General features: G+C 44.4%; 2 protein-coding genes across 2 annotated transcripts in view; both read right to left on the bottom strand.

Moving 5' to 3' along the window:
* stard9 (StAR-related lipid transfer (START) domain containing 9) overlaps positions 1 to 8,094 on the bottom strand; it is a gene marked incomplete at its 5' end in the record, with an annotated part of 34,054 nt that extends 25,960 nt beyond the window's left edge. The window contains 2 exons of the mRNA XM_079174667.1: positions 6,957 to 7,073; positions 8,071 to 8,094. Of these exons, the coding sequence (XP_079030793.1) occupies positions 6,957 to 7,073; positions 8,071 to 8,094 (141 nt within the window). The remainder of the gene's footprint in view (positions 1 to 6,956; positions 7,074 to 8,070) is intronic.
* A 4,283-nt stretch (positions 8,095 to 12,377) lies between these two features.
* Positions 12,378 to 22,005, bottom strand: cdan1 (codanin 1; the record flags this gene model as incomplete). The annotated part of the gene is made up of 28 exons (XM_079174845.1): positions 12,378 to 13,199; positions 13,328 to 13,435; positions 13,601 to 13,812; positions 13,929 to 13,992; positions 14,089 to 14,196; positions 14,289 to 14,518; positions 15,454 to 15,532; positions 15,648 to 15,711; positions 15,863 to 16,012; positions 16,298 to 16,401; positions 16,497 to 16,633; positions 16,816 to 16,870; positions 16,957 to 17,046; positions 17,155 to 17,236; positions 17,399 to 17,565; positions 17,716 to 17,859; positions 18,017 to 18,149; positions 18,253 to 18,458; positions 18,614 to 18,689; positions 18,802 to 18,891; positions 19,016 to 19,125; positions 19,332 to 19,452; positions 19,557 to 19,635; positions 19,760 to 19,876; positions 19,986 to 20,176; positions 20,425 to 20,625; positions 20,708 to 21,438; positions 21,928 to 22,005. 28 exons carry the CDS (start codon positions 22,003 to 22,005, stop codon positions 13,077 to 13,079), a joined length of 4,050 nt encoding a protein of 1,349 aa, XP_079030971.1. The 3' UTR covers positions 12,378 to 13,076.
* Between the last annotated feature and the right edge of the window lie 2,185 nt (positions 22,006 to 24,190).

Below are 24,190 nucleotides of genomic sequence, written 5' to 3'. Positions count from 1 at the left end.
GATGCAGCTACGGCGCTGGGAACATTTGTCACCGCTTCCTGACAGTTTAGTCTTTAAACTATTTACCAAAAAAAGACCTATACAGATTAATGAATACAGAAAATAGCTGTTAGCTGCAGCCCAACACACACATTTTTCATTTTAACGTATTGCTCTGTAGCCTAGCCAACCGCGTGCAGACAACCGCCGCGTGTAACTAGTGAAAGTGCTGCCACAGCGGCTGTCTCACTCAGTGACCTTATAAATCACCCACCAGGCACCGTGGTACAGACATCTAACACAACGTATGGAACCCATTATAAACCTGGGAATTAAAACTTTTAGCCCAACTGGGACTGAAACTAACTATTTTCATTACGGATGAATCTGAAGAATATTTTCTGGTTTTATCGATTAATTGTTAAAATAGCGGAAAATCCCCATAATAATTTCTCAGAGCCCAACCTGACTTGTTCAGCATGCTTACTTTATCAGTTTAAAGGCCCAAAGATAACACATTTACTATCATACTTGAAGAAAAACACAACGTCCTCACATTTCAGGACTATGAAACAAAGATGCTTTTTTGCTGAAAGTGTGACTGAAGTGATAAAAACCAATGAAAAATGATTCGTTTTCTGTCAACCGACATAATAACTAACTAACTGCCGTTACATTTATTTCCCCAGGGACTTTGCTGTGACCAAAACGTAATCACTACACTGTACATAAACCTGGACAGAGAAAAGCTGAAAATTTGAGTTTTCCTGTTAAGAAGAACATTGAAACCGTGCGTTTACGTAACTTTTCCCCAATAAGCAGTGATGTGACAAGCCCTCTGGAGTCCAGACCACCTGGAGCTGCCCCCTGAATGGAGGCTTAAGCATGAAGACAAAAAGCAGCGCCGCCCCGGCCTTGTGCTCATCCGACTATTCAAAAACAGACTCAGACAACCTGTCCTCCCTCAAAGACAGAGAATCAATACAGCTCTTGTTAAAACTGACCCTCTTAAAGTCACTCTGTGGGGGCTACGACAAGGCTGAGGGTCCCTCCAGGCTGAGCACAAAGACCAGGAACTTCACTTCCACTGTGTGCTCCGTCTCTGAACCTGACTCTCTGTACACCATCTCTTTTGTTTTCAAAACGGCAAAATACTTATAAGAGCCGCAGAACAAAACCACAATAGGAAGCATAACCCTATTTTAACCTCTTGGGTTTGTCTAGACGATCATGACGGGCGACATTAAAACATCGTCTCTGTCACACCGATATAAATCACAAGTTTGTAAATTGTGCTCTGACTGCTTAAATGGACATGAAGGCCGTCTGCCACAACCTACTTTCACAGTTTCCCTGCAGCATTTTGAGGTATTTTTGGACGAACAAAGCAGTTGAGGTAGGAGGCAGATTGCATTGTGGGAATGGAAATGTACTCCAGGATGAAATGAAGCAGGAGAAAAACAGCCTGGAGATAAAGAGACTGGGCCAGAGCCATAGTAAGCGTGCAGGCTTGGTTGGTCGCCTCAGAACACACAGGGGACAGACTGAACACCTACATTAACAGGAAGGCGGTTGTCATCAGCACGCCGCTGCACGTGTCTGTGTGTGTGTGTGTGTGTCTGCACGGTTAAGCCATTTAGAGGAAACAGCATCCACAACAAGGACAAAAGCTTCAGAGTTTGCTTCCCTCTCCGAGGAAAAAAATAAAAAGTACAAACAATCTAACAATGAAAGAGGAAAAGCAGAATATAGATTTCATTCTTGTACAGGAAATGCAGCTCAAACTCCTCCTGTCAAAACGGAGAGAAAGGAAGGAAGAATAGAAAAGGCTTTAGGGTTAGAAGGGATCTAAGCAGATCTAGGAGAACGTATAAAAGGTTGGCTTTGGCTAACATGCATGACATATACTGCTGTGTATGTATGAGGGGCAAGTTATCACTCAAACATGAGCTTTTGCATATAATCAAGTAGAAAAACTGCTTTCAAAGAGAAGAGATGTTACTTCATGGCATGTCACAGGCTGCTGCTGCTATACAGTATGTATGCTGTACATCTCATTTACATTCTAATACAGTCCACAAGGATTCAAATTTCAAGCAATGCAGTGTCAGGAGATGGAAAGAGAGCAGCTAAGTGTTTACTGCCACATGATATACATGACAGCCACATTCAAATGAAGTGGTGACATACAGACAGATGCCGTTATCTTGTAAAATCAGATCTCAAGAGGAAAGTTGAAGTGGCATGTACATGTAACTAGGTTGGACCAGACCTCTCTGAGGAGGAACAAGGAACCAGCTGGGGTCTCATGCCAGAGAGCTGCACCGTGATAAAAACGGTGTTTTGAAACACTCCCCCCCCCCCCCCAAAGTGGCAGCCTGGTTGGTGGCCTGGTAACACAGAAATAAAAAGGAGAGAAAGGCAGCGGAGTGGGTAAGAAATGTTGAAAAAGAGCGGCAATGGTGAAAGAGAAAGACAGCATGAAAAAGAGTGAAGACGTAATGGTGTAATGGCTCTGTAATGAGACAAGTCCTGTAATCACTGGCTGTGGAAAAAGCCAATTGCTGGTCTGGGTTTATGTGGCCGGCTCTACACTAAACGCTGGAGTATTTATGTGTCGTGTGCGTGTGTGTGCGAGAGAGAGTAAATGTGTGTAACATGTCGTCAGGGGTGATGGCAAAAGGCCAGACAAGCACAGGGAAAACACTTTGCCACATTTAAAAAACTTGAGCTTCTCGTTGCTTTCGCCAGGTTTGATGCAACCAAGAGGGCCGATGTTCATTTCCCCTCCACCACTGCTCTCACGGGGAGGACCTCAGAGTGAAAGAGTAAGTGCAAAAGGAAGACGCAACTTTCTCCCAAACATGATATCCAAAAAACAAAGCTATCAACTGGACAGCTGCAGTAGAAGGGGAGGGTCGCTCGGTTCCCGTCCCACGCTTTCCAACTGGGTTAGACAAACAGCTGGGCTCGGAGCAAAAGTTAAACGCTTTGGTTTAGTCACAGGAAAAGAAATGTCGCTGGAGACATCCTTGTCTTTTACTTCCCGCTAGGAATTTGGGTTAGAGAATCAAACGGTGGAAAGAGGGAGAGCTGTGTAGAGTGAACTACAGGGCGGGAGGACACAGACAGGGAGACAGAATCATGAGCAGAAACAGGAGACACGGAGGAAGTTGTTTGGCCCGAGTTCAACAATGCTCTCGTTTGTCACACTCGGACAGAATTTGTGGGTCAAATTAGTATGGGGAGGGCAGAGAGGGAGGAGGGAGAGACGGGGATGTGCACGCCAAAACAGATCGGCTGCTCTTCATTACTCAGGCCTCCCTCCAGTGTGGGGGAAAAAAGAGAAACAGAGATCAGGAAAGTGAAGGCAGAAGTCTCTCTGGCAGAGCGTTCCATTTGTCAGTACACACTCTTGCTGCGACTGCATGGAGCAAACGGCTGGACGTAAAACAAATACATAACACCATATCTGGGGAGTGTTTGGGGATTTGCTGCTCCTTCCCCCAAATCCTTGTTAAAGGGGCCAAAGCATGACGCTGTATGGTGGAGCTGCATGGAAAATGACTTCTTCAGCCGTCAGACTGATGGGGGCTGTGTGTGACAGCCACAGGGTACAGTGGTACCATAGAGGGGGGGGGGGGGGGGGGGGGGGTAACCTGGAGCAGTATTACCACAGAGCTCTACTACTATTCTCACACTCTGTGAGTGTGTTGTGTGAAGACCCACAGCCATCAGTTACTCCATGAATATCAAAGCTATCAAAAACATGTGATGTTTAATACACATTAGGTCAGATAATGAAATAACAAGGCAGAGAAGCTTCTAGTTAGATCTTCACCAATCAGTGAACAAAAGATCCAACTTTGGCACCCAGACTGCCGATTGACTCGTCTCCATGACATGACGACTCGGGACCGAATGAGCCGGAGACGGACGACGTAGCGCTGCAACATGCGTCTGTCAGTTTAATTACAGGCAGAAATGTGTTTGTATCGTTATTTGTTATTGAATAAAAAACATTTTCCTAAAGGTTTGGTCTGTTTTAAGCACGTTTGTGATCTCGAGGGGTTAAAACATGTAGGTCCATACAGAGATCACAGGTGCTTTTCCTGTACCCATATGGTGGAGGACTCGTATTTCCTCATTGACTGTATGTGTTATTCGCTGACCTGTTTGTGGTTAATTCAAACCAGGCCGGACTGTGTTGAGGGGGAGCAAACGCACATGTGTGTTTGGAGGATTCTTCTCGTACACAGAGAGGCTATTCTCTCTCTGACACACAGACCTAGAAACACTGTGAGAGCATAATCAAATCTCTCACACACACCACACACACCACACACACACACACACACACACACACACACAAGAGGAGGAGAAGAGGGAAAAACCCCAGCAAGCCGACTCCTTTTGGCAATAAAAACAGCATTGTGCTCTGGAATTAATCCTCAGCAGTGACGTCTTTGCGCTGAGATTTAACTGAGAAACATTATTTTGCGAGGCAGCTGTGAGTTTGGCTGAGGAGGCACCGCGGATCCTCCTGCCCATTCCCCTCCTCCTGCTCCTCCTGCTCCTCCTCTACCCGAGGAATTCACATTTGCACTCTATCTCTCTTCCTGCCAAAATCAGTTTCTCTCGCCTTTCCCCGTCTCAACCCTCCGCTGCTTTTTTCAATTTACTCGGCCATGTTTCTCACCGTCAGAAGCAATAAACAAAGCTGAGGGGTTTGCGTTATTAAACGGTGGAAAACTGTTTTTTATTAGCTTAATATATAGCCTCAAAACAAAGGCAGCATTGAGACAAACAGTCCCAACAGCTGGCTCACATTATGGATTATGTTTAAAGCTTACTTCTTCTCACCTGGCAGAGCCCTACTCCTTCCTCTCTGCTCAACTTTCTTCTAGAAACTTTTTTCACTCAAAAGACACAACTTAAAAACAAGTTGTTTTTCTTGTCGGGAGCCTCCAGCGACAAGAATGCAACCACGCCTGCGCCCCGGCATATAGTTAGACACCACAGTTCTGTCTCCAATCTCTCTGCTGTAACCGTGTATCTGGTGTAAACCATCAGTGATGCATGGACAGGTACATGCATCCCTGATGGAAGGCGCTGGGTGTGTTGGGATAGCGCTGGACCGGGAAAGCAACAGTTAAGATCCACTTTCTACCACTGGCTCACATTGTCTTCGTCTCCTGGGGACTACAATGCAAGACGAATTCAGAGCACGTCCCTCTTCCTGGCCTGAAAAAAAGAGAAGCATGCTAAAAGATGTTTTGAAAGTAGAAACCATGAGAAAATCCAGCGCTGGCAAAAAGCCCCAACTCATTAATGGTTTAAAAATATATGTGGTTGGATCCCAGATAAGAGAGGAAAGATCCCAAACTTGAGAACTACTGCCTCAACGTAACGCCACTACGTGAACCGAGGCGACTCCACAGTAGTGGGGGAATTAACATCAAGTCCCAACATTGCTGTAAAGCTTTGGTTGTGGATAACAAATCTGAGACAGGTTCTTACTGCTCTGAACAGCTATTTGTCTGGTAAAATAGTTGGATTATTGTGTCCACCTGCCACTGTGCTCCATTCATCTGGCCTGCTGCTCTACAACACAAACACGGTATTCTCTGCTTTTTACTTCAGATCCACCAGAGAGACGCCCTATTCAAATAAATTCAAAGTGTGATGTGATCAGTTAATGGCTGACGTTGGTCTTCTACAAGATTCTTTGTTAAATGAGGCAATTCTTTGCATTCTGGTGCAGGAAGAAGAGGTCAGATTTAAATCCTCTGTCCTTCAGTGGTGTCCTTTTCGCCCCCGCCCTCCGGGACAACAGAGGAATGTCTTGTGGCAACTGGGATCGCTGTGACTGGACACAATTCTGCTGAGGAGAGCGGCAGCCAGAGCCAGAGCCAGAGCCAGCAAGAGAGGAATAAAAAGAAGGACGTGCTGTGTTGTCCGTGGCTCTGAGCAGTGTGTAGGCCGTCTCTCAGCCTGGTCTTTCTCAAACACATACAAAGGCATCTCTGACAAGAGGAGAGGCAGTGAGCGAGTGGCAGAGGAGAGGAAAAGTAACACGAAGGGAGCGGCTATGGTGTTGAACAATGAAAACGCGATGGAAATACAAATGAATAAGAAAACTCTATATGAATAGGTTTTGGGAGAGATTTCCTGTAATGGACTTGGGGACCGCTTCCCCTTGATCCGGAGCCTGTCTCGGGTTCCAGCAACACCCTCCAATCAAAGCAACACAAAGATATCTAATAGCCCAATCAGAGCCAGGACATGAAAAGCAAGCCGACTCTAGCCATGCCATGTCTGAGGCAAAGAGACTTCTGGGTAACAGATGGAGCTGATATCATATCCCCCCGAGTGGCCATCTGTGAACACATGCACAACACACACACACAGGTCTTGTTGTGGTTTGTCTACAAGGACTGTGTTTCCTTTGGGCTCTTTTCTTGGTACAGAGCTTGTGTTTGGTCCGGTTTCAACTCGTGGCCAAAGGCCTGCATTGGCACGCACACATAAGGGCATACAACATGGCATGGAAACAAGAACAATCTTTAGGGAGGGCTGCAAAATGGCTACGTGTCAAACTAGTTCTTAGCAAATCATCAATCGCATGCACACTCATCCAATAGAAAGGACACGAAGCGGACAATAATCCCACTCACTACACTAATACTGACTGCAATATTCAAGAAAACAGTCAGATTAAGAAAATGCAATGTAGGTTCTGGTTCTCCGTGTGTATATCTGTAAGAGAATCTGTCAAAGCACTGTTTATCTTGCCACAAGGAGGAACCACAGCAGCAACATCACAGAACCGTTGGGTTTGAGGCTGAACACTGGATGTGAACTCTGATGTTGTGACATAGTGTGGAGGGTTCCCTTTCTGTCATTACGTCAGTAATAGTTGACGCAGCATCATTGGAGTACTGCCTTTAGAGTGAGGTCAGGTTTTAGGTGATTACCTCTTCCTGCGAGGCATAGTGAGGCTCTGCTGGGTCCACCGACCAGTAGCAGTAGTCGAAACAAAACTCCAGAAGCTTCTCCCTGGAATCCACAGCACCATCCCAACGTCCATCCAGCTTCAGAAGGGAAAGCAGAAGAACAAAGCACATCAGGGTTATTTTTACACTCTTTTATTATTTCATATGATCCAATAACAGTCAACATCCGGGCATAACAAGTCAAGAAACGCAGCATAATTACTTAATAAAATAATCAGGAGTTTCTCTTAAAGTACAAGCGATAAGTCTACTAATCGTTTAAGATGAAGAAGCTTTAACCTGCTTACATTTAATAACAGACAAAATGTAGCAAAAAGAAATATGAGCTATAAATAAATAACTGATAAAAGCCAGGTACTACAGCTTTTGCTTATTGGACCGCTGTGGGGTGAAATTGCAAGCAAGTTGTTTCCATTCATTAACAACACCATCACTCCTCCAGGTCTTTATTCGCCTCACTGCATTAACAGTAAACACCTTTTTGCTTACTGTGAGTGGATCCTGAAATGAGGAAATACATCAGAGCAGCATTTGGACAACAGTTGCACTGGAAAAACATTTCTTCTAAAACCACTGCATTCAACCTGGAACCTGAACCGACTTTGAGGAAAACCAGGCGCTCTGATTCTTACGCCGTTACTTTCCATTTGTGACATTCAATTTATATACTGTGTATACATAGGTTTATAAATCTATTACGTTGTACCACCAGAAAACAGGTTTGTGAGCACTGGGGCGTGCATGTGATTGTGACCTCACTGTAAACAAGATGTACTGTAGCTGCATTGGATCTTGGTCTGTTGAGGTGAAATGGTTGACAGGATATAATAGTATTATAAGGCAATATATGGCCTGGGTTATATACCAAATGTCGTAATTTAATAAAACATCATTCCAGCACTAGAATTACAATATTCTGTGTCTATTTGGTTGTAGTTTTGTTTAAACAGCTTTAACTCTAATTAATGTAATGATCTGCTTTTCAAAAAACAGCTTGCAATGCCATCAAGGTATCGTGTTTACATTTAACGAGTGCAGGTTCATCGTTGGAGCGGGGAAACGTTAAATGTCACACCTCAGTAGTAGCTTCATGCGACATTGTACTTCAAACCAAGCAGTCAGTCAATCAACTAACTCATTATCCAAACGATGAATCCACCCGACCGTCATGTAAATAGCCTTTTCTTCCTCTAACTGCAGCACGAGGCAACACTAAGTGTTGGGTATCAATGTTGTTCACAGCAATTGGTTTGCCTGAAAGCGTGATTATTTAACCCCTCGGCACATTTGGGACATTCAACAGCGGCCTCGTAGTGTAAAGGATTAGCCAAGAGCAACATCGTCCACAGGCAACAGAGCGCCGACCGCTGATAAAGACCCGTGTTTCATAACCAAGTCTTTTTATTGTTTCACACTTTTTTAATCAAGTTCAGTAGCTCTTTATAGCTTGTATTACTGGTGGTTTGTTACTTAGCTTTACGTTTTATTGTCCTTTAAAATCCATCCTTTTTTCTTTCTGTCTTGGATCTTCCACCCTCCATGAATAATTATTACCATGAGATCTCCCATGAGCCCGTGCAAGGGCCTCGATCCTTCTCCACGGCAGAGGGAGGGAGGCCACATGTGGTCTGTCTCCGTCACATCATTTGGAACAGATTCTCTCCTCCCCCACCCAACTCTCTCCATACGCCAGAGTTTAACATGTAACCAGCTCTGGAACTGCCAATGTGATCAACAAAAGGTCTCCATATACATGTGACCAGGTTCTAACTCAATGAGTTGTAAGCCGACTTTCTTTTATCCGTTTCTATGTTTGCTTCACATTAGAGATGGACATTTATATATACATATATATATATATATGATCCTCAATGAGGCTTTCAGACACACAAAGTGTTATCCTGTCATAATGAGCTGAAGCAAACATTCACAAGGAAAAATGTGGTGTAACAACTGCAGGCTTTCTGCAGGCAATGCAGCTCAACCAATCAAGCGAGAATACTCAGGCGTCTGACGCAGCAGGTCGGTAAGTTAGAGAAAGTATCAGCTTACAAGAACTCACATCAGAATTATTTCCAAATGTGTCAGAGAAACCTAAACTAATAACTAAAACAAACAAAACTAGCCTCTTCAGCCAAAGTACACTACAAAACAACTTTTCGCACTGCTATTTCCCTAATTATTATTAACAAGGCCTGGGGCAAAGCTATGATACGTGATATTTTATTTAGTATAGTTTATTCTTTTTTTAAGGTTTGAATCTCTATCCAATGAATAAATGCAGTCTGTAGTATCTGAAGTCTGTTGTAGTCGTGTTGTTGTTTATATTGGGGTGTCAGAGTGCATGTGTTTGGGTTCTCCCTCAGTGTGTGTGTGTGTGAGCTCAACACATATAATAAACAACAGTAACATCAAGCAGGAAGTGGACGATTCAAGGCTGTAAACATCCCGTCGCTGTGACAGATAGCCTCTACACACACTACTCCCACTTCACCCAGTCCTAGTCCTAAGACACACACATAATAACAACAACATTGGATGTGTAATGCAGCAGTTGGGACATTGTCACACCAAAACGTACTCACCTTTACATTTTTGACTCTTACAAGCTTGTCCTCCACCTGAACCGCCAGCCTTCCTTCATCCGCCCTCTCCCTGTGAGCAAGAACACAACGAATGATTCAGTCAAACTCTGTAAACATCCAAAATTTGGCAGCGTAGAGAAATCTTTCGGACAAGTGAGAGAGATCCGATCGGAGAAGACATTAAGACAACAATAGAGAAGAGAGGGTATCAGTATTAATCAGAGTCTCTAGCTCCAAACAGAAAAAGAGATTTAACAAAAGGTTTCACTTTGGGTTCAACACCCTGCAGACAGATTCAAATAGGTTTAAAATCTTTTTGCGATGCAGATGCAATTGAAAGGGTGTTCAGATACATTTAGACCACTTGACTTGAGGCCGTCACATGACAGTTAACACAATGAATCTGTGTGTGTGTGTGTGGTTGTGATCCATGAAATCACCAACGACCGGCTTCAGATTCAAATGAAAACAGACGCCGGAGACTTGACTCTGATGAGGTCGTCCTGGTCTGCTTCCACAAATTCGAGAGCGTGTGCAAGTTTGTGTGTGTGTGTGTGTGTGTAAAACAAGGTCAACTCAGCTATGTGCGCTTCAGCAGCTGGACCAAGCACATCTGATGCAACTGGAGGCAATCACAACATTGGAGCCGAGAGAATTTCGATCTCCAGGAGCGATAATGACAGCGGATGCTTCCTGCAGTGCAAACGCTCCTTCTCTCTCTCTCTGTGTGGTGGGTTAGGAGGCTGTCGTAATCGTGCTTCACCATGCGGGACTCATTCTGCCAACCCAACCCCAAAAAAACCACCAACCTTCAATCTCAGGCCACAAGTAGCACAGAGGAGAGGAGGCTGGTGGTGGAAAATAGTAAACCTCGTAAAAAAAACATACAAACCCAAGACGAGCAAATTGCACAATCAGCCCCGACATGTTGTTTAAAAGCACATGTGAGTGGCATCTTTTGATTCTCACTGAATCCTAAAAGCAGGAAGGGAAATGTAGCTGACCGGTCCGGTGTTAATGGTATCTCCGTCTCACAGCAGGCCCTCATTCAAACATACAAGTAAGGAAATACATCCTTCAGAAAGGAGAAGAGCAAAGTGAGACCGACAGGATCAGAAATCAGGACGCAGAGATTTGCATGACAGTGAAGATTATTTATGAGAAGTGCTTTTGTTATGCAAAATACCAGGAAGACGGGTTGAAAGAATCATTGTCCGACCCTTCATAGCCTGAATAATGCTTTGTTATGGTACTGTAGTAAGCACCGCTACAAACCATCCTGCAGGACTTCAATTTAACTCAATGCACTACGACACTTATTATTATTATTATTATTATATGTACTATATCCCTAAATATCTGTGATTCAACATGCTGTAGCAATTTAGTGTTAAGGGGGTTCTCCAGCGGAGCAACTTTACAACCTCCCTGTGTTAAACAGCAGATTTCACAGCACTATTAAATAAAGTTTTTCCATAAATGCCTCTCACTTAACGAAGGGAATAGCTTAAAAGTATAATTCGAATTAAGTCTGTTTTGTATAACAAAGATTTTGCTTACTTAAAAGTAGGACTACAGAGTTCATTATCTGACCAATAGAATACATTAGGAAGCACATACAAGGCCTTTGTTACATACTGTGTGTTAGTTTGTCCAATTACTTTTGAGCCTCTTAAAATGTGGGGGGCTGTGTAAAAAGGGCTGTAATTCCTAAATGGTTATTGTGATTTTTTTGTTGTATCCATTGAATTAAAGATTAAAGTCTACACTTTAAACACATATTGACTGCTTCATCTCAAAGCCATTGGAGTACACAATATTTTCTTTTTAACTTTTCTTAACTCCAGCTTTACTCAGCAGCACACACACAAGCTGCTCAGTTAGACAACACTACTGACAGCCACAGTTGTCATCACCCACCATGTGCAACCACTCCACTGTCTGCTTAAGCTAGTTAGCGTAACGTTCGTTTCAGTTATGTTACTTCGGCAAAGCAAGTTAGTGCTATAATACAAAAAGGCAACACGAGAAGCTACATATGTTACTTTCATTAACAGCCAAAGTCCCATTACTGGCAACAACGGGTCTGATATGAATTGAGAAGCGGAGGCAACTAACGTTAAAACACTCGAATAATGTCAATTAAAATAGCCTTTTAATTGCCGTTAATGTTATCTCCCGTTAGAACTTACCTTGCGTTGAGAGGGCGGACTCGAACGGCAACTTTAACGTTTGCCATGTTGCCTTCTGTACGAACGCAACTCTCTTAACAGTGGACTAACTCGGAGCTGGTGTACAACAGCTCCGGTGTGGACATCGTTGAGTCTTCTTGCATATTAATCCGATAAGAGTTCAAAGAGCGGGAGGTAACCGTCCAGCCATCCGCCGTTCCAAGTCACCTCTACCCCGGCTGAACGCGGGTTCAACCGCCCGCCGCGTCACAACTAACGTTCAACTCACAACCGGAGAAGTTAAAACTTCCTGCTGGACATAAAGGGACAGATGCTCCTCCTACAACTCCTCCTACGACTCCATATTCAAACCGCCTTCTTAGTTATTACTTACATCTACTATTGAAAGTGTTACACTGGAGATTACACTTTGTTTTGTTGGCTGATAAAGATTTATAATCCGATTAGTGGATCGTTTCAGTGATACATTTTCCCGCCATTACGATACAATAAAATCAGTACAATGACAACACGAAAAAAAAAAGAACATTTAAAAGCAGAATACTTCTTTATTATTATTTGCGTGGCAACATAAAAATATTTCACTTTAAAAAAAGCAGCAGGGAATACAGCGAATACTCGTTCAACATGAACTAAAAACCAATCACAAACTGCAGTCTTGCATTCATAGAGCAAACATGCAATCACTAGTAGTGGCGGTTAAAGGCAGTGTGTGAAAGTGCTGTACTAAAATTAAGACTTTCTATGTCCTCTGGTAAGTCTAAAAGTACACTTTATTACCAAGAGTTCCTTTAAAAACTATGGCTTGTCTGTCAGAATACTTCATGTAAAAATTGGGAATATAATTGCATGTTTTAAAGAGTCTTTAAGGTGAACACTGAAGTTACTCAGTTTGAGTCCTCGGCAGTTTGATGCTGACCCGTCTTATGTCTTTGCCAATTCTCTGCAATGGTCTCGACTGTTTGAAATCTACTGTACTAGTATTTCCCTTCGGACACAATCACGTACACCAGGTGTGCTTGCAGGAAAGTTTAACAGATCTGACTGGCAGGGCTCTCTGGTTGTCACCTTAGCAAAAGAGCAGAGGGATTCATGAAAGGCTGCTGTCACTTCACAAGAGGAGAACAAAAGTGTGAAGCTTGCAAAGCCTGTGCAGAGGCCGACTATGATGCAGCTTTGATGGCAATAAAAAAGGTCAACAACAAGAAGTCACCCAGATCTGTCTCTCTCTCCTGAATAACACACTGACAGATGTGACATAAAACACAGTGTGGATAACAGAAAAAGATGCAGTAATATTGTTGTCATGTAGCTCCCTCTACTGTCTGTTGTGAGACCTGCAGCATATCCAAGTGGCTCTGCAACTCAGCCAGAGGCAAGGGGGGTTTAATGCTCTGTGACTGCAGCTGGAAATTCTCTATCAGCTCCTGAAATGACACGGAATGGAGAGAACAAAGTGAGCAAGAGGAACGAGTTGAAAAGGGGTCAAATCGCGAGCAAAAATAATGGATTTTCCAGGAATGGAAGATGACAGGAATGCAGCGAACCCCCTCACCGCTGGCAAGGCCAAGCTTGTTAGCTTCTTCCAGTGAGATACGACCTCTTCCTCGCTCAAGACTCGTCCGTCAACCAGCTTTCGAACCAGAAACAGGTAGTTCTTCCACTAAAAAGACACGGGAATGCATTACAAAAAGGTTAAATCTAACAAAACATGTCATCAAACATCTGTTTTGCAGCATGCTGGTGGCATAATGGTTCTATATAAAAAGGTAGACGTGGTTGTGGCAGCATCATTAATACTTATCAGTCGTCGCACCGGTAGACAAACCTCAGTGTCGCTGGCCTTCAGCACCGCGGTGACGGTGAGTGGGGTGAAGAGCAGGTGGAGGGGGGCGGAGGAACAGCGGTCGTCTTGCCACAGCTCGGCAAGCTGCTCCAGCAGCGCTCTGACAGGAGGCTCTGATCCTGAACCAGGACCCACAGCAAGACCGTCGCCCCCGCTGCACCCTGACAGAGACAGCACGGGCAGCTCTGCAGACACTGAGCAGACAGATACACACAGTACGTTAACGAGACTTTACGTTGCTTATATCTAAACGGTGAACACATCGAGACATAGTTCCCCTGGTATTAGTCCATCATTCAGACTCTCTTACCCAGCTTGCAGGCCAGCAGGACAGTCAAGTTCAGCAGCATCTGCTCCGATAACACAGTTGAGAACTAAGTGAAGAGAAAAGAAGAACAGAGTGTGATGATGACTACTGGCAAGAATCAGTAAATCCAACCACAAGTTTTGCAGTTGTGTGCTTCCCGTACCTTTCTGCAGGCGAGCGTGTTGACCACCCTCTGCAGCAGCGTTTTCACCTGACAGCCGGTGAGCAGCTCCTCATCAGACCGGGGGCCTACTGCGATGCTCAGCAACTCCTAAAATAAGATTTCAGACAGACATTAATCCATCTTTATTCCAGTAAGAGGTCAGCTAAAAAGGAAAACTTCCTCCTCTCATGCAGGCGTACCTTCATCTCAATGATGATGTCAGAGGGCCGCGAAGCGCTGTGGTCGCAGTGCGGCGGGCAGGATGTCACTCTCTCGCCTCCTTGTTTCCTCTTGGGAGTGGTCGACGGCTCCTCCTTGGGGACCGGCTCGAGCACGGCCCCCTCCGCGTCCCTCGAGTCCGGAGCCACCGGGCCGCCCACGGCCTTCATCACACGATCACACCTGCTCTTCCACTCTCGTCTTATCAGGGCTGAGAAGAAAAAACACACGAGAAAATCTTAAGTCGGATTTCCTCAGGGAACCTTGAAATCGTTTTTTCCCTTTCATCTACAATGATGTTCTGGAACAAGATCTCAGCAGCGCCGAGAGCTGTAAGGATCTGGATCACACCAGAGCCTTTGCATGTTCACTTCATAACAGTATCATGTATCCGCGCATAGTTTTAGTGAGCAGTAAGATAAGACGTCCTTGCACAATTTAAAATCAGTCCAGTGCAATAAAAAAACGGAATATTTAGAGTTTTACATTGGAACCCAGGCATGTAACGGTGTTTTACTTTGGAGAACTAAATGCTTTCTCCTGTCTTCATGGAAGCCAGCAGCTATTATTCATCGTGGCATGAAAATCAATTTGCAGCGATATCAAAATATGGATCCACTGAACCCGAGACGTAGATCCTCTTTGGCCCAAACACCGACCGTGTTAAGCAGATAAGTCGGATTGAATACATTTTTGACAATGTTGCGTTTCTGCTCATTCAACATTCATTCAGTCACGGCGGGCCACCAACGACCCCCTGGCCTCCAGCTGCCTTAAATATTAATGATTTCAAATTCAATTTGTGAGAAAAAGATTCTATCACTGCTTGGTGTCGGCAGAAATCCTAAAGTTGAGGCGTCAGAATCCAGAGAAAAACGTTGGATCGGTACCTCCCTACGGACAAGTTGCTCAACAGACTAAATGACTTATTCAACACATTATTACACAATGTCTGGTTTCAAGTTATAAACTGCTTTGTGAAATCTATTTGGAATACAAATAACAAGCAACAACGACAATCTCTCATTGGTCGCACGTCTCAAGCAACAGCAAAGATTGGATCCTGCGTTGGAAAACAGAAAGAATCAGTTTAGCGTGTGATTTGTATTCAACGCAGTGAAAACGAGCAGAAACACGAGCGGCTACCTGTGATGTTGGCGGAGAGCCAGCTGCAGGCTTTTTCTGTCGCAAGACGTTTGGTGATGTTTTCAGATGTGGTCCGGACCTAAAAAACAAAACAAGGAAACAACAAACACACAAGTTTCTTTTTAGTGTTTTTTCTTTACTGTTAGATGCGTTTGTGGGAATGATTTGTGCACGGTGATTTAAACAGGACGTACGGCAGGAGACGTCTCATCGGAGAGCAGCATCCGTACGGCCTCTGGACTCTTCTCACAGCAGAATCTGAAACAACACATTGACATTACGGTGTGTGTTGAACCTCCAACAATCCACTGGCTCATACATATGGACCAGGTACTAATATGCTATTAAATCTATGGACTTGGAGGAACACAGTGCTGCTGGCTGCTTGTCAAAGATATACAAGTCATACCTGGTGGCTTTTGCCAGGGCCTCCAATCCGGCGACACACAGCTGAGCACAGATGGAGTCATTCAGCTTTGAAGGATTGGAGTTTGGCGACTTCAGACCATCTCGCAGCATCTGCTCACCTCGCTCCACCAACTCACTCACTAATGTGGCCCTGATGAGGATCCCCAAACAAGACGGAGTGAACACACACACAAAGATAAACAAAGATTACTAAGATGACATACAGTTCAGGTTTGATTATGTGAGTTTTGATACACACACCTGTAAAATACATCTACAAAGGGCTGTGAATTCACACCAGTGCTGGTGAATCGCGAGAGTCGCGAGCCTCTTAGGAAGGCAACCAACCAAAGTTGCAGGCTGATTAACTCTTAACAAAAGAAAACAGTTCATTTAGAAATGCGTTTTGTGCTTCTGTGCACTCTGTGGTACTAACTTCATGTGCTTGACGGCGTTGGATCCAACTCTCTCGGCTACGAACTCCACGGTGCGACGCAACGACGGCGGCTGGTTGTGAAAGAAGGCTTGCTCGAGGTCCACCTGTCAACACGTCAGTGGCTTAAATACTCGCACAAAAGGGCGATGCAGCGACGTCGTTCCATATTTCACTTCACCGGCCTCTGCCGTCGACTCACCTGTAGCTTCTGCTGCGACCTGTTGGCGGCCGGCGTGTCCTTCAGCTCGGCAGAAGTGGGAGTGATCTTGCGGATTATTCCTCCACTTTTGGCGGTGCTTCCGGACACGAAGGCAGCCAAGAGCTTACGGAACTCACCTAAAAAAAAAACGAGACAGAACATCAAAACGCATGTGTGCATGTTGCTTTATGGCCCATTTTTAGTGAACATACCAAACGTGATCGAAGCTATCCGGCTCCTGAACTACAAAATGTAAGTGTAAAAACGTCCCCTTAATCCCTGAGGGGACATAAAAGACGTCTTTCCACGTTCCACTCACCAAGAAATGGACAACAGGTGTAGAGAAGCTGCTGATCCACCAGGGGAATGCAGTCCTACAAAATGTCAAGAGAAAGCTCAGTGTAAATGAGAAACCAGCATCATTTTACGGACAAACTACTTAAGTGAATATTTGACTTACGAGCCCGGCAGCACTCGTGTTGCTGTCCTCCAGCTTGGCCACCTCAGTGAACTCATTGGTGAAGAAAATATCCTCAGGAATCACCGGGATCTACGCAAGTTCAGTTACATTTGACTGCTTTGTAAACTCTGTGCACTCTGCAGGTCATATTTTACAACTCAATCTACGATCAGATAACATCCACAAGTCGTGTCTCACCTGGAAAAGCCAGCCCAACACAGACACCATCAGCAGCTTGTTCAGGTAACACATTTCTCCACATCTGGCCAGCAGCATCCTCCTACAAGCACACAGAAGGGACCAAGAAGGAAATAATACATTTTTATGCTACAAGTTAAAGGAAATGCTATGCCACCAAAGGTTCATTTATTTGACATTTTACCACGGCTGTCCCTTCTTTAACAAACGTTTGTGTAACAAATGTGCAGAAATGGGGACGGACCTGTACAGGAGGAGCAGTTTGCCCAGTGCCGTCCTATAGCAGAGCAGGAGGGGACCAAGGAAGTCCATCATGGAGAGGAACTCCACCAGCCAGGGCACGGTCAGGATGGTGCGCCTCCTTCTCATGCTGTTACTCAGCACAGCACAAACATCCAGCACCGGAACGCTCTGAGGGATTAAAGAGATGAGAATACACATTTACCTTAATGGGGACATTTTAGAGTTTCCTTAATGAGATACAACCCACCCACTGAGAGGAAAATAATCACTTAGCTTGGCTTTTATCTGCTCTATTTTAAGTAGTTTATAAAGCCTCACCTTGCTGCGCAGGGCTATAGCAGTGTCCTGTATCTCCCTGGATGGTCTCTCAGACGTTTGGTAAGGCAGGAAGGAAATGAATCCCAGAAACTTCGCCAGAAGACGAGCGAGGAGCAGCACCGAGGTGAACCGCTGCTTCTCATCCTGATGGAGCGGACAGACAAAAGGTTCAGATAATGTTAACGGCGTGTTGGTCAGATTGGTCTTTTCTGAATCGGTTTGCAATGTTATGGACTATCCTCGCTGAAACAAACTGACGGGGCACACAATAACATCCCTTTGTCTGACTGTGAGGGCATACCTGCTGCTCCATGTCCCCGTCTCCGTCCGCCTCTACCTCCGCGATGGAAGCAGGAGGACTCAGGATGGACACCTCGTCCAGCTGGAGGAGCTGCTGACACAGGCTGTCCTGTAGGTGCTGGTTCAGCTGGCAGCTGGTACACAAAATGTTCGACATGTTAGATCACAGAGACTAAAAGCTTCTAGCTTTATATATATATATTATATATATGATCTAGTGAATTAGTATTTGCTCACCAGCTGGCCGTCTGAAGGAAATCCCTGAAGAACTCCTGGTGACCAGGAAAGGATGGTGGCGGGCAGGGCCCGACGACTCCCTGAGGCTGGATGAGACGCTCCTCGAGACGCTTCAGACGCCCGAGGCTGTCGGCTCCCAGCATGCCGAGCAGGTCCGCGTCAGGAGTATCCCCGGGGGAGCTGTTCACACGGGGGCCTTTACACGTCTACAAAACACAGAAATGGATTTAGTGTACCAACTGTGTGCAAGGTGCCACTATTCTGTTTAAAGGAGAAATGTTATCGCTGTAGATAAAAGCCCATTTGACAGAATACAAAGTATTTGTTCTGTAGTTTAGGTGAGAATGAGGTGCCAGTCTACCTGAACAAGCTGCTTCAGGAACAGACGAGCAAAATGGGAATGGTTTCCTGCAGAGGTCAGCTGACTCATCATTCCTCTAAAAGAAAGAAAATAGATCAGATAGATGCATTAGATAGAAACTATTTTTTTTACTTTAAATAACACCTGCTCCACAAGCTATAAAAAGACTGAAAGTCAACTGGACTTGCCTTATCCTGCTGCCGAGAGCAGCGTCAAAGTTCCAGCCCTGCTCTTTGTGAAAGTCCTCCCATTCTCGTAACACCTCGTAAAAAATGTCTCTGAGAAAAGAGCAAAAACAACAAATACATTAAGTCTAATTCAGCGGTTTCTTGTAGTGCGGCGCCTGCAGCCCGGTTCTAATAATGAAATCTTTTTACTGGACAAAAATACATTGTGGTGTACCTCTGTTTTTTAAAGGTGTGGAAGGCCTTGTCACTACCGAAGTTGGAGCGGTTGTCAGTAGCAGGCTGGAACGGGACTGAGTGGATGAAAGTGGAGACTGAAGGAGAGAGCTGGAACACACGGAGGAACAAAAACACTTCAACGAAACAGGAAGTAGTTTCCTAAAGACAGATTGTGTTAGTAGTTACTGTATTCTTTTTTTTTGTAGAGCCCACTAAAACGTCTTGTTTTATCGGTACTAATAGGTTATCATATTCAGTAACACTCGGCCACTAATAAGCATTTATGGCAGCACAACACAGTACGAGTGTGTTACCTTGGACGTGCTCCCCTCCTGGGCCTGAGTCAGGCGGCCCCTGAGAGCCGGAGAGAAAGACGCCACCCGCTCGTTCTCCGCCAGAAGACGCAAGGTACACTTGTCCAAATGAGCTACCAACCTGCCAAAGAATACGTAGTTAGGGATCAACTCAGGGAGACCGGATGAGCGGTACCACTTAATTAGGGAGCAACATTCAGGAAATGTGGTATAAAACAAACTCACTGAAACTGATTCTCCAGAACCTTCACCGCAAAATACACACAGTTGTGTACTTGTCTCAGGTAACATCTCTCCAGAATTTCTGAAAATGTATAAAAAAAAAAAAGAAAGAAAAGGGGGCTCAATATGCATTTTAATTCAAACAAAAAGTTGAACAATTTGAATATTTTGATGTTATATCGGACTAAAGCAAACTGATTACACACCTGAATTCACTGCACACAAACTCTCCAGTTCATCGTCATCATGAGTGTGAGGGGATTGAGACGTTAGCAACTGCACCACAAAGAAAAGCTCCAGGAAAATGTTTGGCACAAGGTTTTCTGTAAGACACGACAACACAAACACCTTAAAGTTTGGAGATCTTTAGAACCTTTCATTTAAACTGTTTTCCTCCAAGTAGCACACTACCACCACCTTGTGGTCACTAACCAGAAATGCAGGTACAGTACAGCTCTGCTAGGAGATCCAGTTCCACAGAGAAGGTGACTTTGGATGGTTCAGGACAGGGTGTCTGCAGCTCTGGTGTAACTTTAGACCCCGTCCTCAGCCCTAACTTGGTGGGGGTGCACGGGTCCAGAGAGGACAGCAGAGGAGAGCCAACCTGCTGGGCTCGCTTTGTCCTAAAAGACAAGAAATCTCTGATTATGAAGCGACGGAGGTCAAATAAAGTTAACATGTAGTGGAGCCAAAAACAGCAGAGGCCATCGTTAATAATGATGGGAAAATAAAGAATGTATATATTGGGACGTATACGCAGAAAACTGTAAAAGAATACCAGCATCATAATGAGTGTATAGACTAGAAATTCTAGTCCACTCGTCAAATAATGTCCACTTTCATGTCAGATTAATCCTGCATGTGCACTCACCTTTCTCTCTTCAGCAGCTCCCTCTCCTCCTGCAGGCTCAGAGGGCTGCCCACCGTCATCGACCCCTCGAGTGCCTCCACAGCTAACGAGGGACTAGAAGACTCACTGAACGGGGTGGAGGTGAAGCACGTCTTTGGTTTGGAGTGCGGCCGTTCTGCACTGACTGGCGTTGGGTTTATTCTTCTAGATGGTTTGGATGCCCTGAAGGATAATAGAAACTGTTAAGACAAATCTAAAAAATTCAATGATGGAGTCGGTGTTGACTTGAGTTGTTTGGACTTACGCCGGTGAAATGGGCGATGACCCAACAGGAGGGAAGTCCTCCAAGTTGTTGAAGTTGAGCTGCCCCACAGATGGAGGTGAAGCCTGCTCGCTTATCCTACTGTTCCCTCCTCCTCCTCCTCTATCCGACCTTCTTCCCCCGCTTTCCCATCGCCCAGTCTCATCACTGTGATGTCCTCCCCGCCACCCTCCGTGTTTCCCTTGTCCCCCCGCTGCCGTGTTGCCACCACCTCTCCTGCGACCCTTCTGGGACTGGGAGCTGGGGCTTTTCTGGAGGTCAGGAGGAGAAACCATGTAGTCCCCCAGACTGATCCTCTGGCCAGACCGGCGTTCGGAGCCTGAAGGCCTGGAGGCGGGGCTCCATCCTGTAGCAAAGGAAGAGGGGCTGCTGAAGGCGTTGACCCCACTCAGAGACTGGGACCCTGACTGACCGGCAGAGTCCCACTCGGACCCAGGCGACGCTGAGGAGGATGGAGAAAACAGCTGGACCCGGCTGGCACTCCGAGAACCAGCTCCTCCACCACCACCACCAGCGGACCTGCAGCCCCTCCTGTCAGTGGCGCTCTGAGTCTGTGCACCAGATCTGGGGCGGCTGGGGGTCTTGGCCGGCGTGGCGGGGCCATGAGTCAGTGCTCGACTGCTCTGCTCTCTCAGGAAGTTCAGAAGAAATGGGACAAACTCTTGTTTGTGAACTGTCACCTCAGGTTCTCTCAATGCCAGCCGTTCACCTTCCTGTTGAGAAGAGAGACATACGTGTTAGGAAACAATGAACTGAGACAGATATAAAATTCATAAAGATAAAATAATCAACACTATCTAGTGCATGATGAACCCAAAGTAGAGAGTAACGAGGTCAGTACACGTTTTGCTGCTCAGCTCCAGGACATTGCTGCAGAAAGTAGCCTGTTGACCCAACATTAGCTAACAATGCACGGACTAACATCCGCTAAACTGCGCAGCCCTCTTCAGGTAGTAATAATAATTACAACAGGAGCAAACGGCTGTGGTAAACTATGTTTTAATACTACATTTTTTGGAAAGATAGATGACAACGTAGCGGTCTCGTCTGCAGTCCATCCGGCTACAGCTAACCTAGCTCGATAGGCTAAAAGTTTTGTTTACAATCACTTGTTAGCTATGTCATCTCTTAAAACACACTATAAAATGCCGCGCGCGCATAAGATGTCTCAGTCACGTGGCTCTTAATCATTTCGGACATACCTCGTCATTCTTTAGCCAGTCCAAGACCGTTTTAATGTCCACTTTCTTCCACAGAAGAGATTCCAAAAGAGCCGCCATTCTGCGCGACTGAAGGACTGATGGGGAGGGGGGCGGGGTTAGCGTTTACGCATGCGCGTAATGCGTATGACGTTTTCCAACCACGTGTGTAGCTAACGGGAGCTGATTGGTTCGTTAGGCTCGTTTGAGATGTCCCGTGGCCTTTTTTGTTTATTTGTTATAAAATGGGTATCTCCATCGCTGGTAGAAATATTATATTAAGCAAACTGGCATATGAGACAACTTTAACTCTTAAAAAAATGCTTTACAGGTGAAACCTGCAATTGAGCTTATTGGTATATTTTTTTTAAAGGTCTCTGTCTGAAACACTCTTTTGCCTTAAAAAGTAGTGATATAACTGATACGGTCAAGAAAAAAAGTTATTACTTATTTAGGCATCATTGTAACCAAAGAACAAGACAGGTGTCTTCATAATTTTAGATAATTAAAAAAGTAGAAAATAAATGTAAATTTTGGTTACAAAGAGGTCTGTCCCTGGAGAGTGTCCTCGTATCGACAGCTGAAGGCATTTAGATTTGTTTAAGGTGATGTTTGTTTAGTGTAGTGACTTTGTTAAGAATATTCCTTGGATAAAAGTTTGGTCATTGCCCAAATATTATGTATTAGCAATAAGATTAGAGAGGTTTCCTTTAAGATTATACGAAAGTGTTGTCCTGCAAAGCATTTTCTCAAGAAATGTAAATGTATTTAGGTATAAATTATTATATTTTTCCCTGTTAAAGGTTTTCTTTTCCTGTCTATTGAGGCAAATGTTTGTAATTGGGCTATATAAATACAATTTACTTGAATCAAATGGTTTAAATCTTTAGACTTTTTTTGTTGTTGCTTTTCTGCCATGTTTGGTGGTATTTTGGTTGTATCTTTTGTATTCATTTTTAATCTTAATCTGATATTTAACTTCTCTACCTTTTGTTCAATCTGTGATGTCTACAGATGGTAAACAAAACCGTCCAGTGAATGAATAAAAAACCTAGACGTTTGAGTATTATAACCTTTATGTTGTGGTCCAGTGGCCATCATTTCAGGATTAAAAACAGAAACCTCTCACAAGATGCTGTCTGCATGCGGAATGAGTATTTTATTTATAACCAGTTTATAAAAATAAAATACAAAATAATTTTAAAACAAAAAAGAAAAAGAAACACTGTACAAGGCATTGATATGATACAAATGATAGAATGAACATAAATAATTACAGTTATATACAATGCAAAACTCCCACGTGTTACATTCTTTCCTTGAGACTGTACAGTTACATTTCAAAACCATGACAAACATTACAACACAAAATATCAACCATTAAAAAATTCTGACAATTGAAGTCAAAATGATGGATGGCCAAATTAGCAACTGACACAATAAATAATCTTTGTCAAGTATTTAGAAGTTACTAACAAGTAATCCGATGTTATGCCATTAGTTTCCTTCTCACCTTTCAAAATAAAATAAAATCAGCTGGGTTTGTTCCGTTGACCTTTGGGTATCTGTAACCACAAATACCCGGCAAGCTACTATAAATATGACACTTTTCTATGAGCAGGCCACTTTCAAAAAGTGACAAAGAAAATCTCATCTGGAGGGTAACAATAGTACTACAACTTCACACCACTTATGTGCAATAATGATTAAAAAACCTGGAAATCTGATTATCTTTTAGACCCAGCAGCACTGTTTAGCGTCTGTTCCTCCCTTCCACTGAAGCCCGTAAGCGTATAAGTTATGGTTTTACAATGATTATTGTATTTAAATAATTACTTCATATTTTACAGGTATATACTGTATTAAAAGTCTGCACAACAGCGCTCTGAACTTTGAAAGCTTGCAAACATCTGGAAATAGTGAGTTAAAAGAGGGACTGATTGCTGGCGACATGTAGAAATTGCCCGCCCCTTGTTTTGAGGGCATACAGTTTTCCATTTTCCATTTTCCAAAATATCCATTTCCAGCGCGTCGTTCGATAAATGGCCTCCGCTCATTCTCACAGCAAAGAACGGGGAGCTCTCCGGTAAGAAGCACAGCTGTGTAAGCACAAGAGTCCGACAGCACTGGTTTCACTGGTGATATATTGACCACGCCGATACAGGCATGGTAGCACATGCCCATTCTCACACACTCACGCACACACACACACACGCACACACACACACACACACACGCACACACGCACGCACACACACACACACAA

Source organism: Pholis gunnellus, assembly GCF_910591455.1.
Source record: "Pholis gunnellus genome assembly, chromosome: 15".
Taxonomy (NCBI): Eukaryota; Metazoa; Chordata; class Actinopteri; order Perciformes; family Pholidae; genus Pholis; species Pholis gunnellus.
Note: the sequence above shows the minus strand (reverse complement) of the source record. Positions and strands in the feature narration are given on the sequence as shown.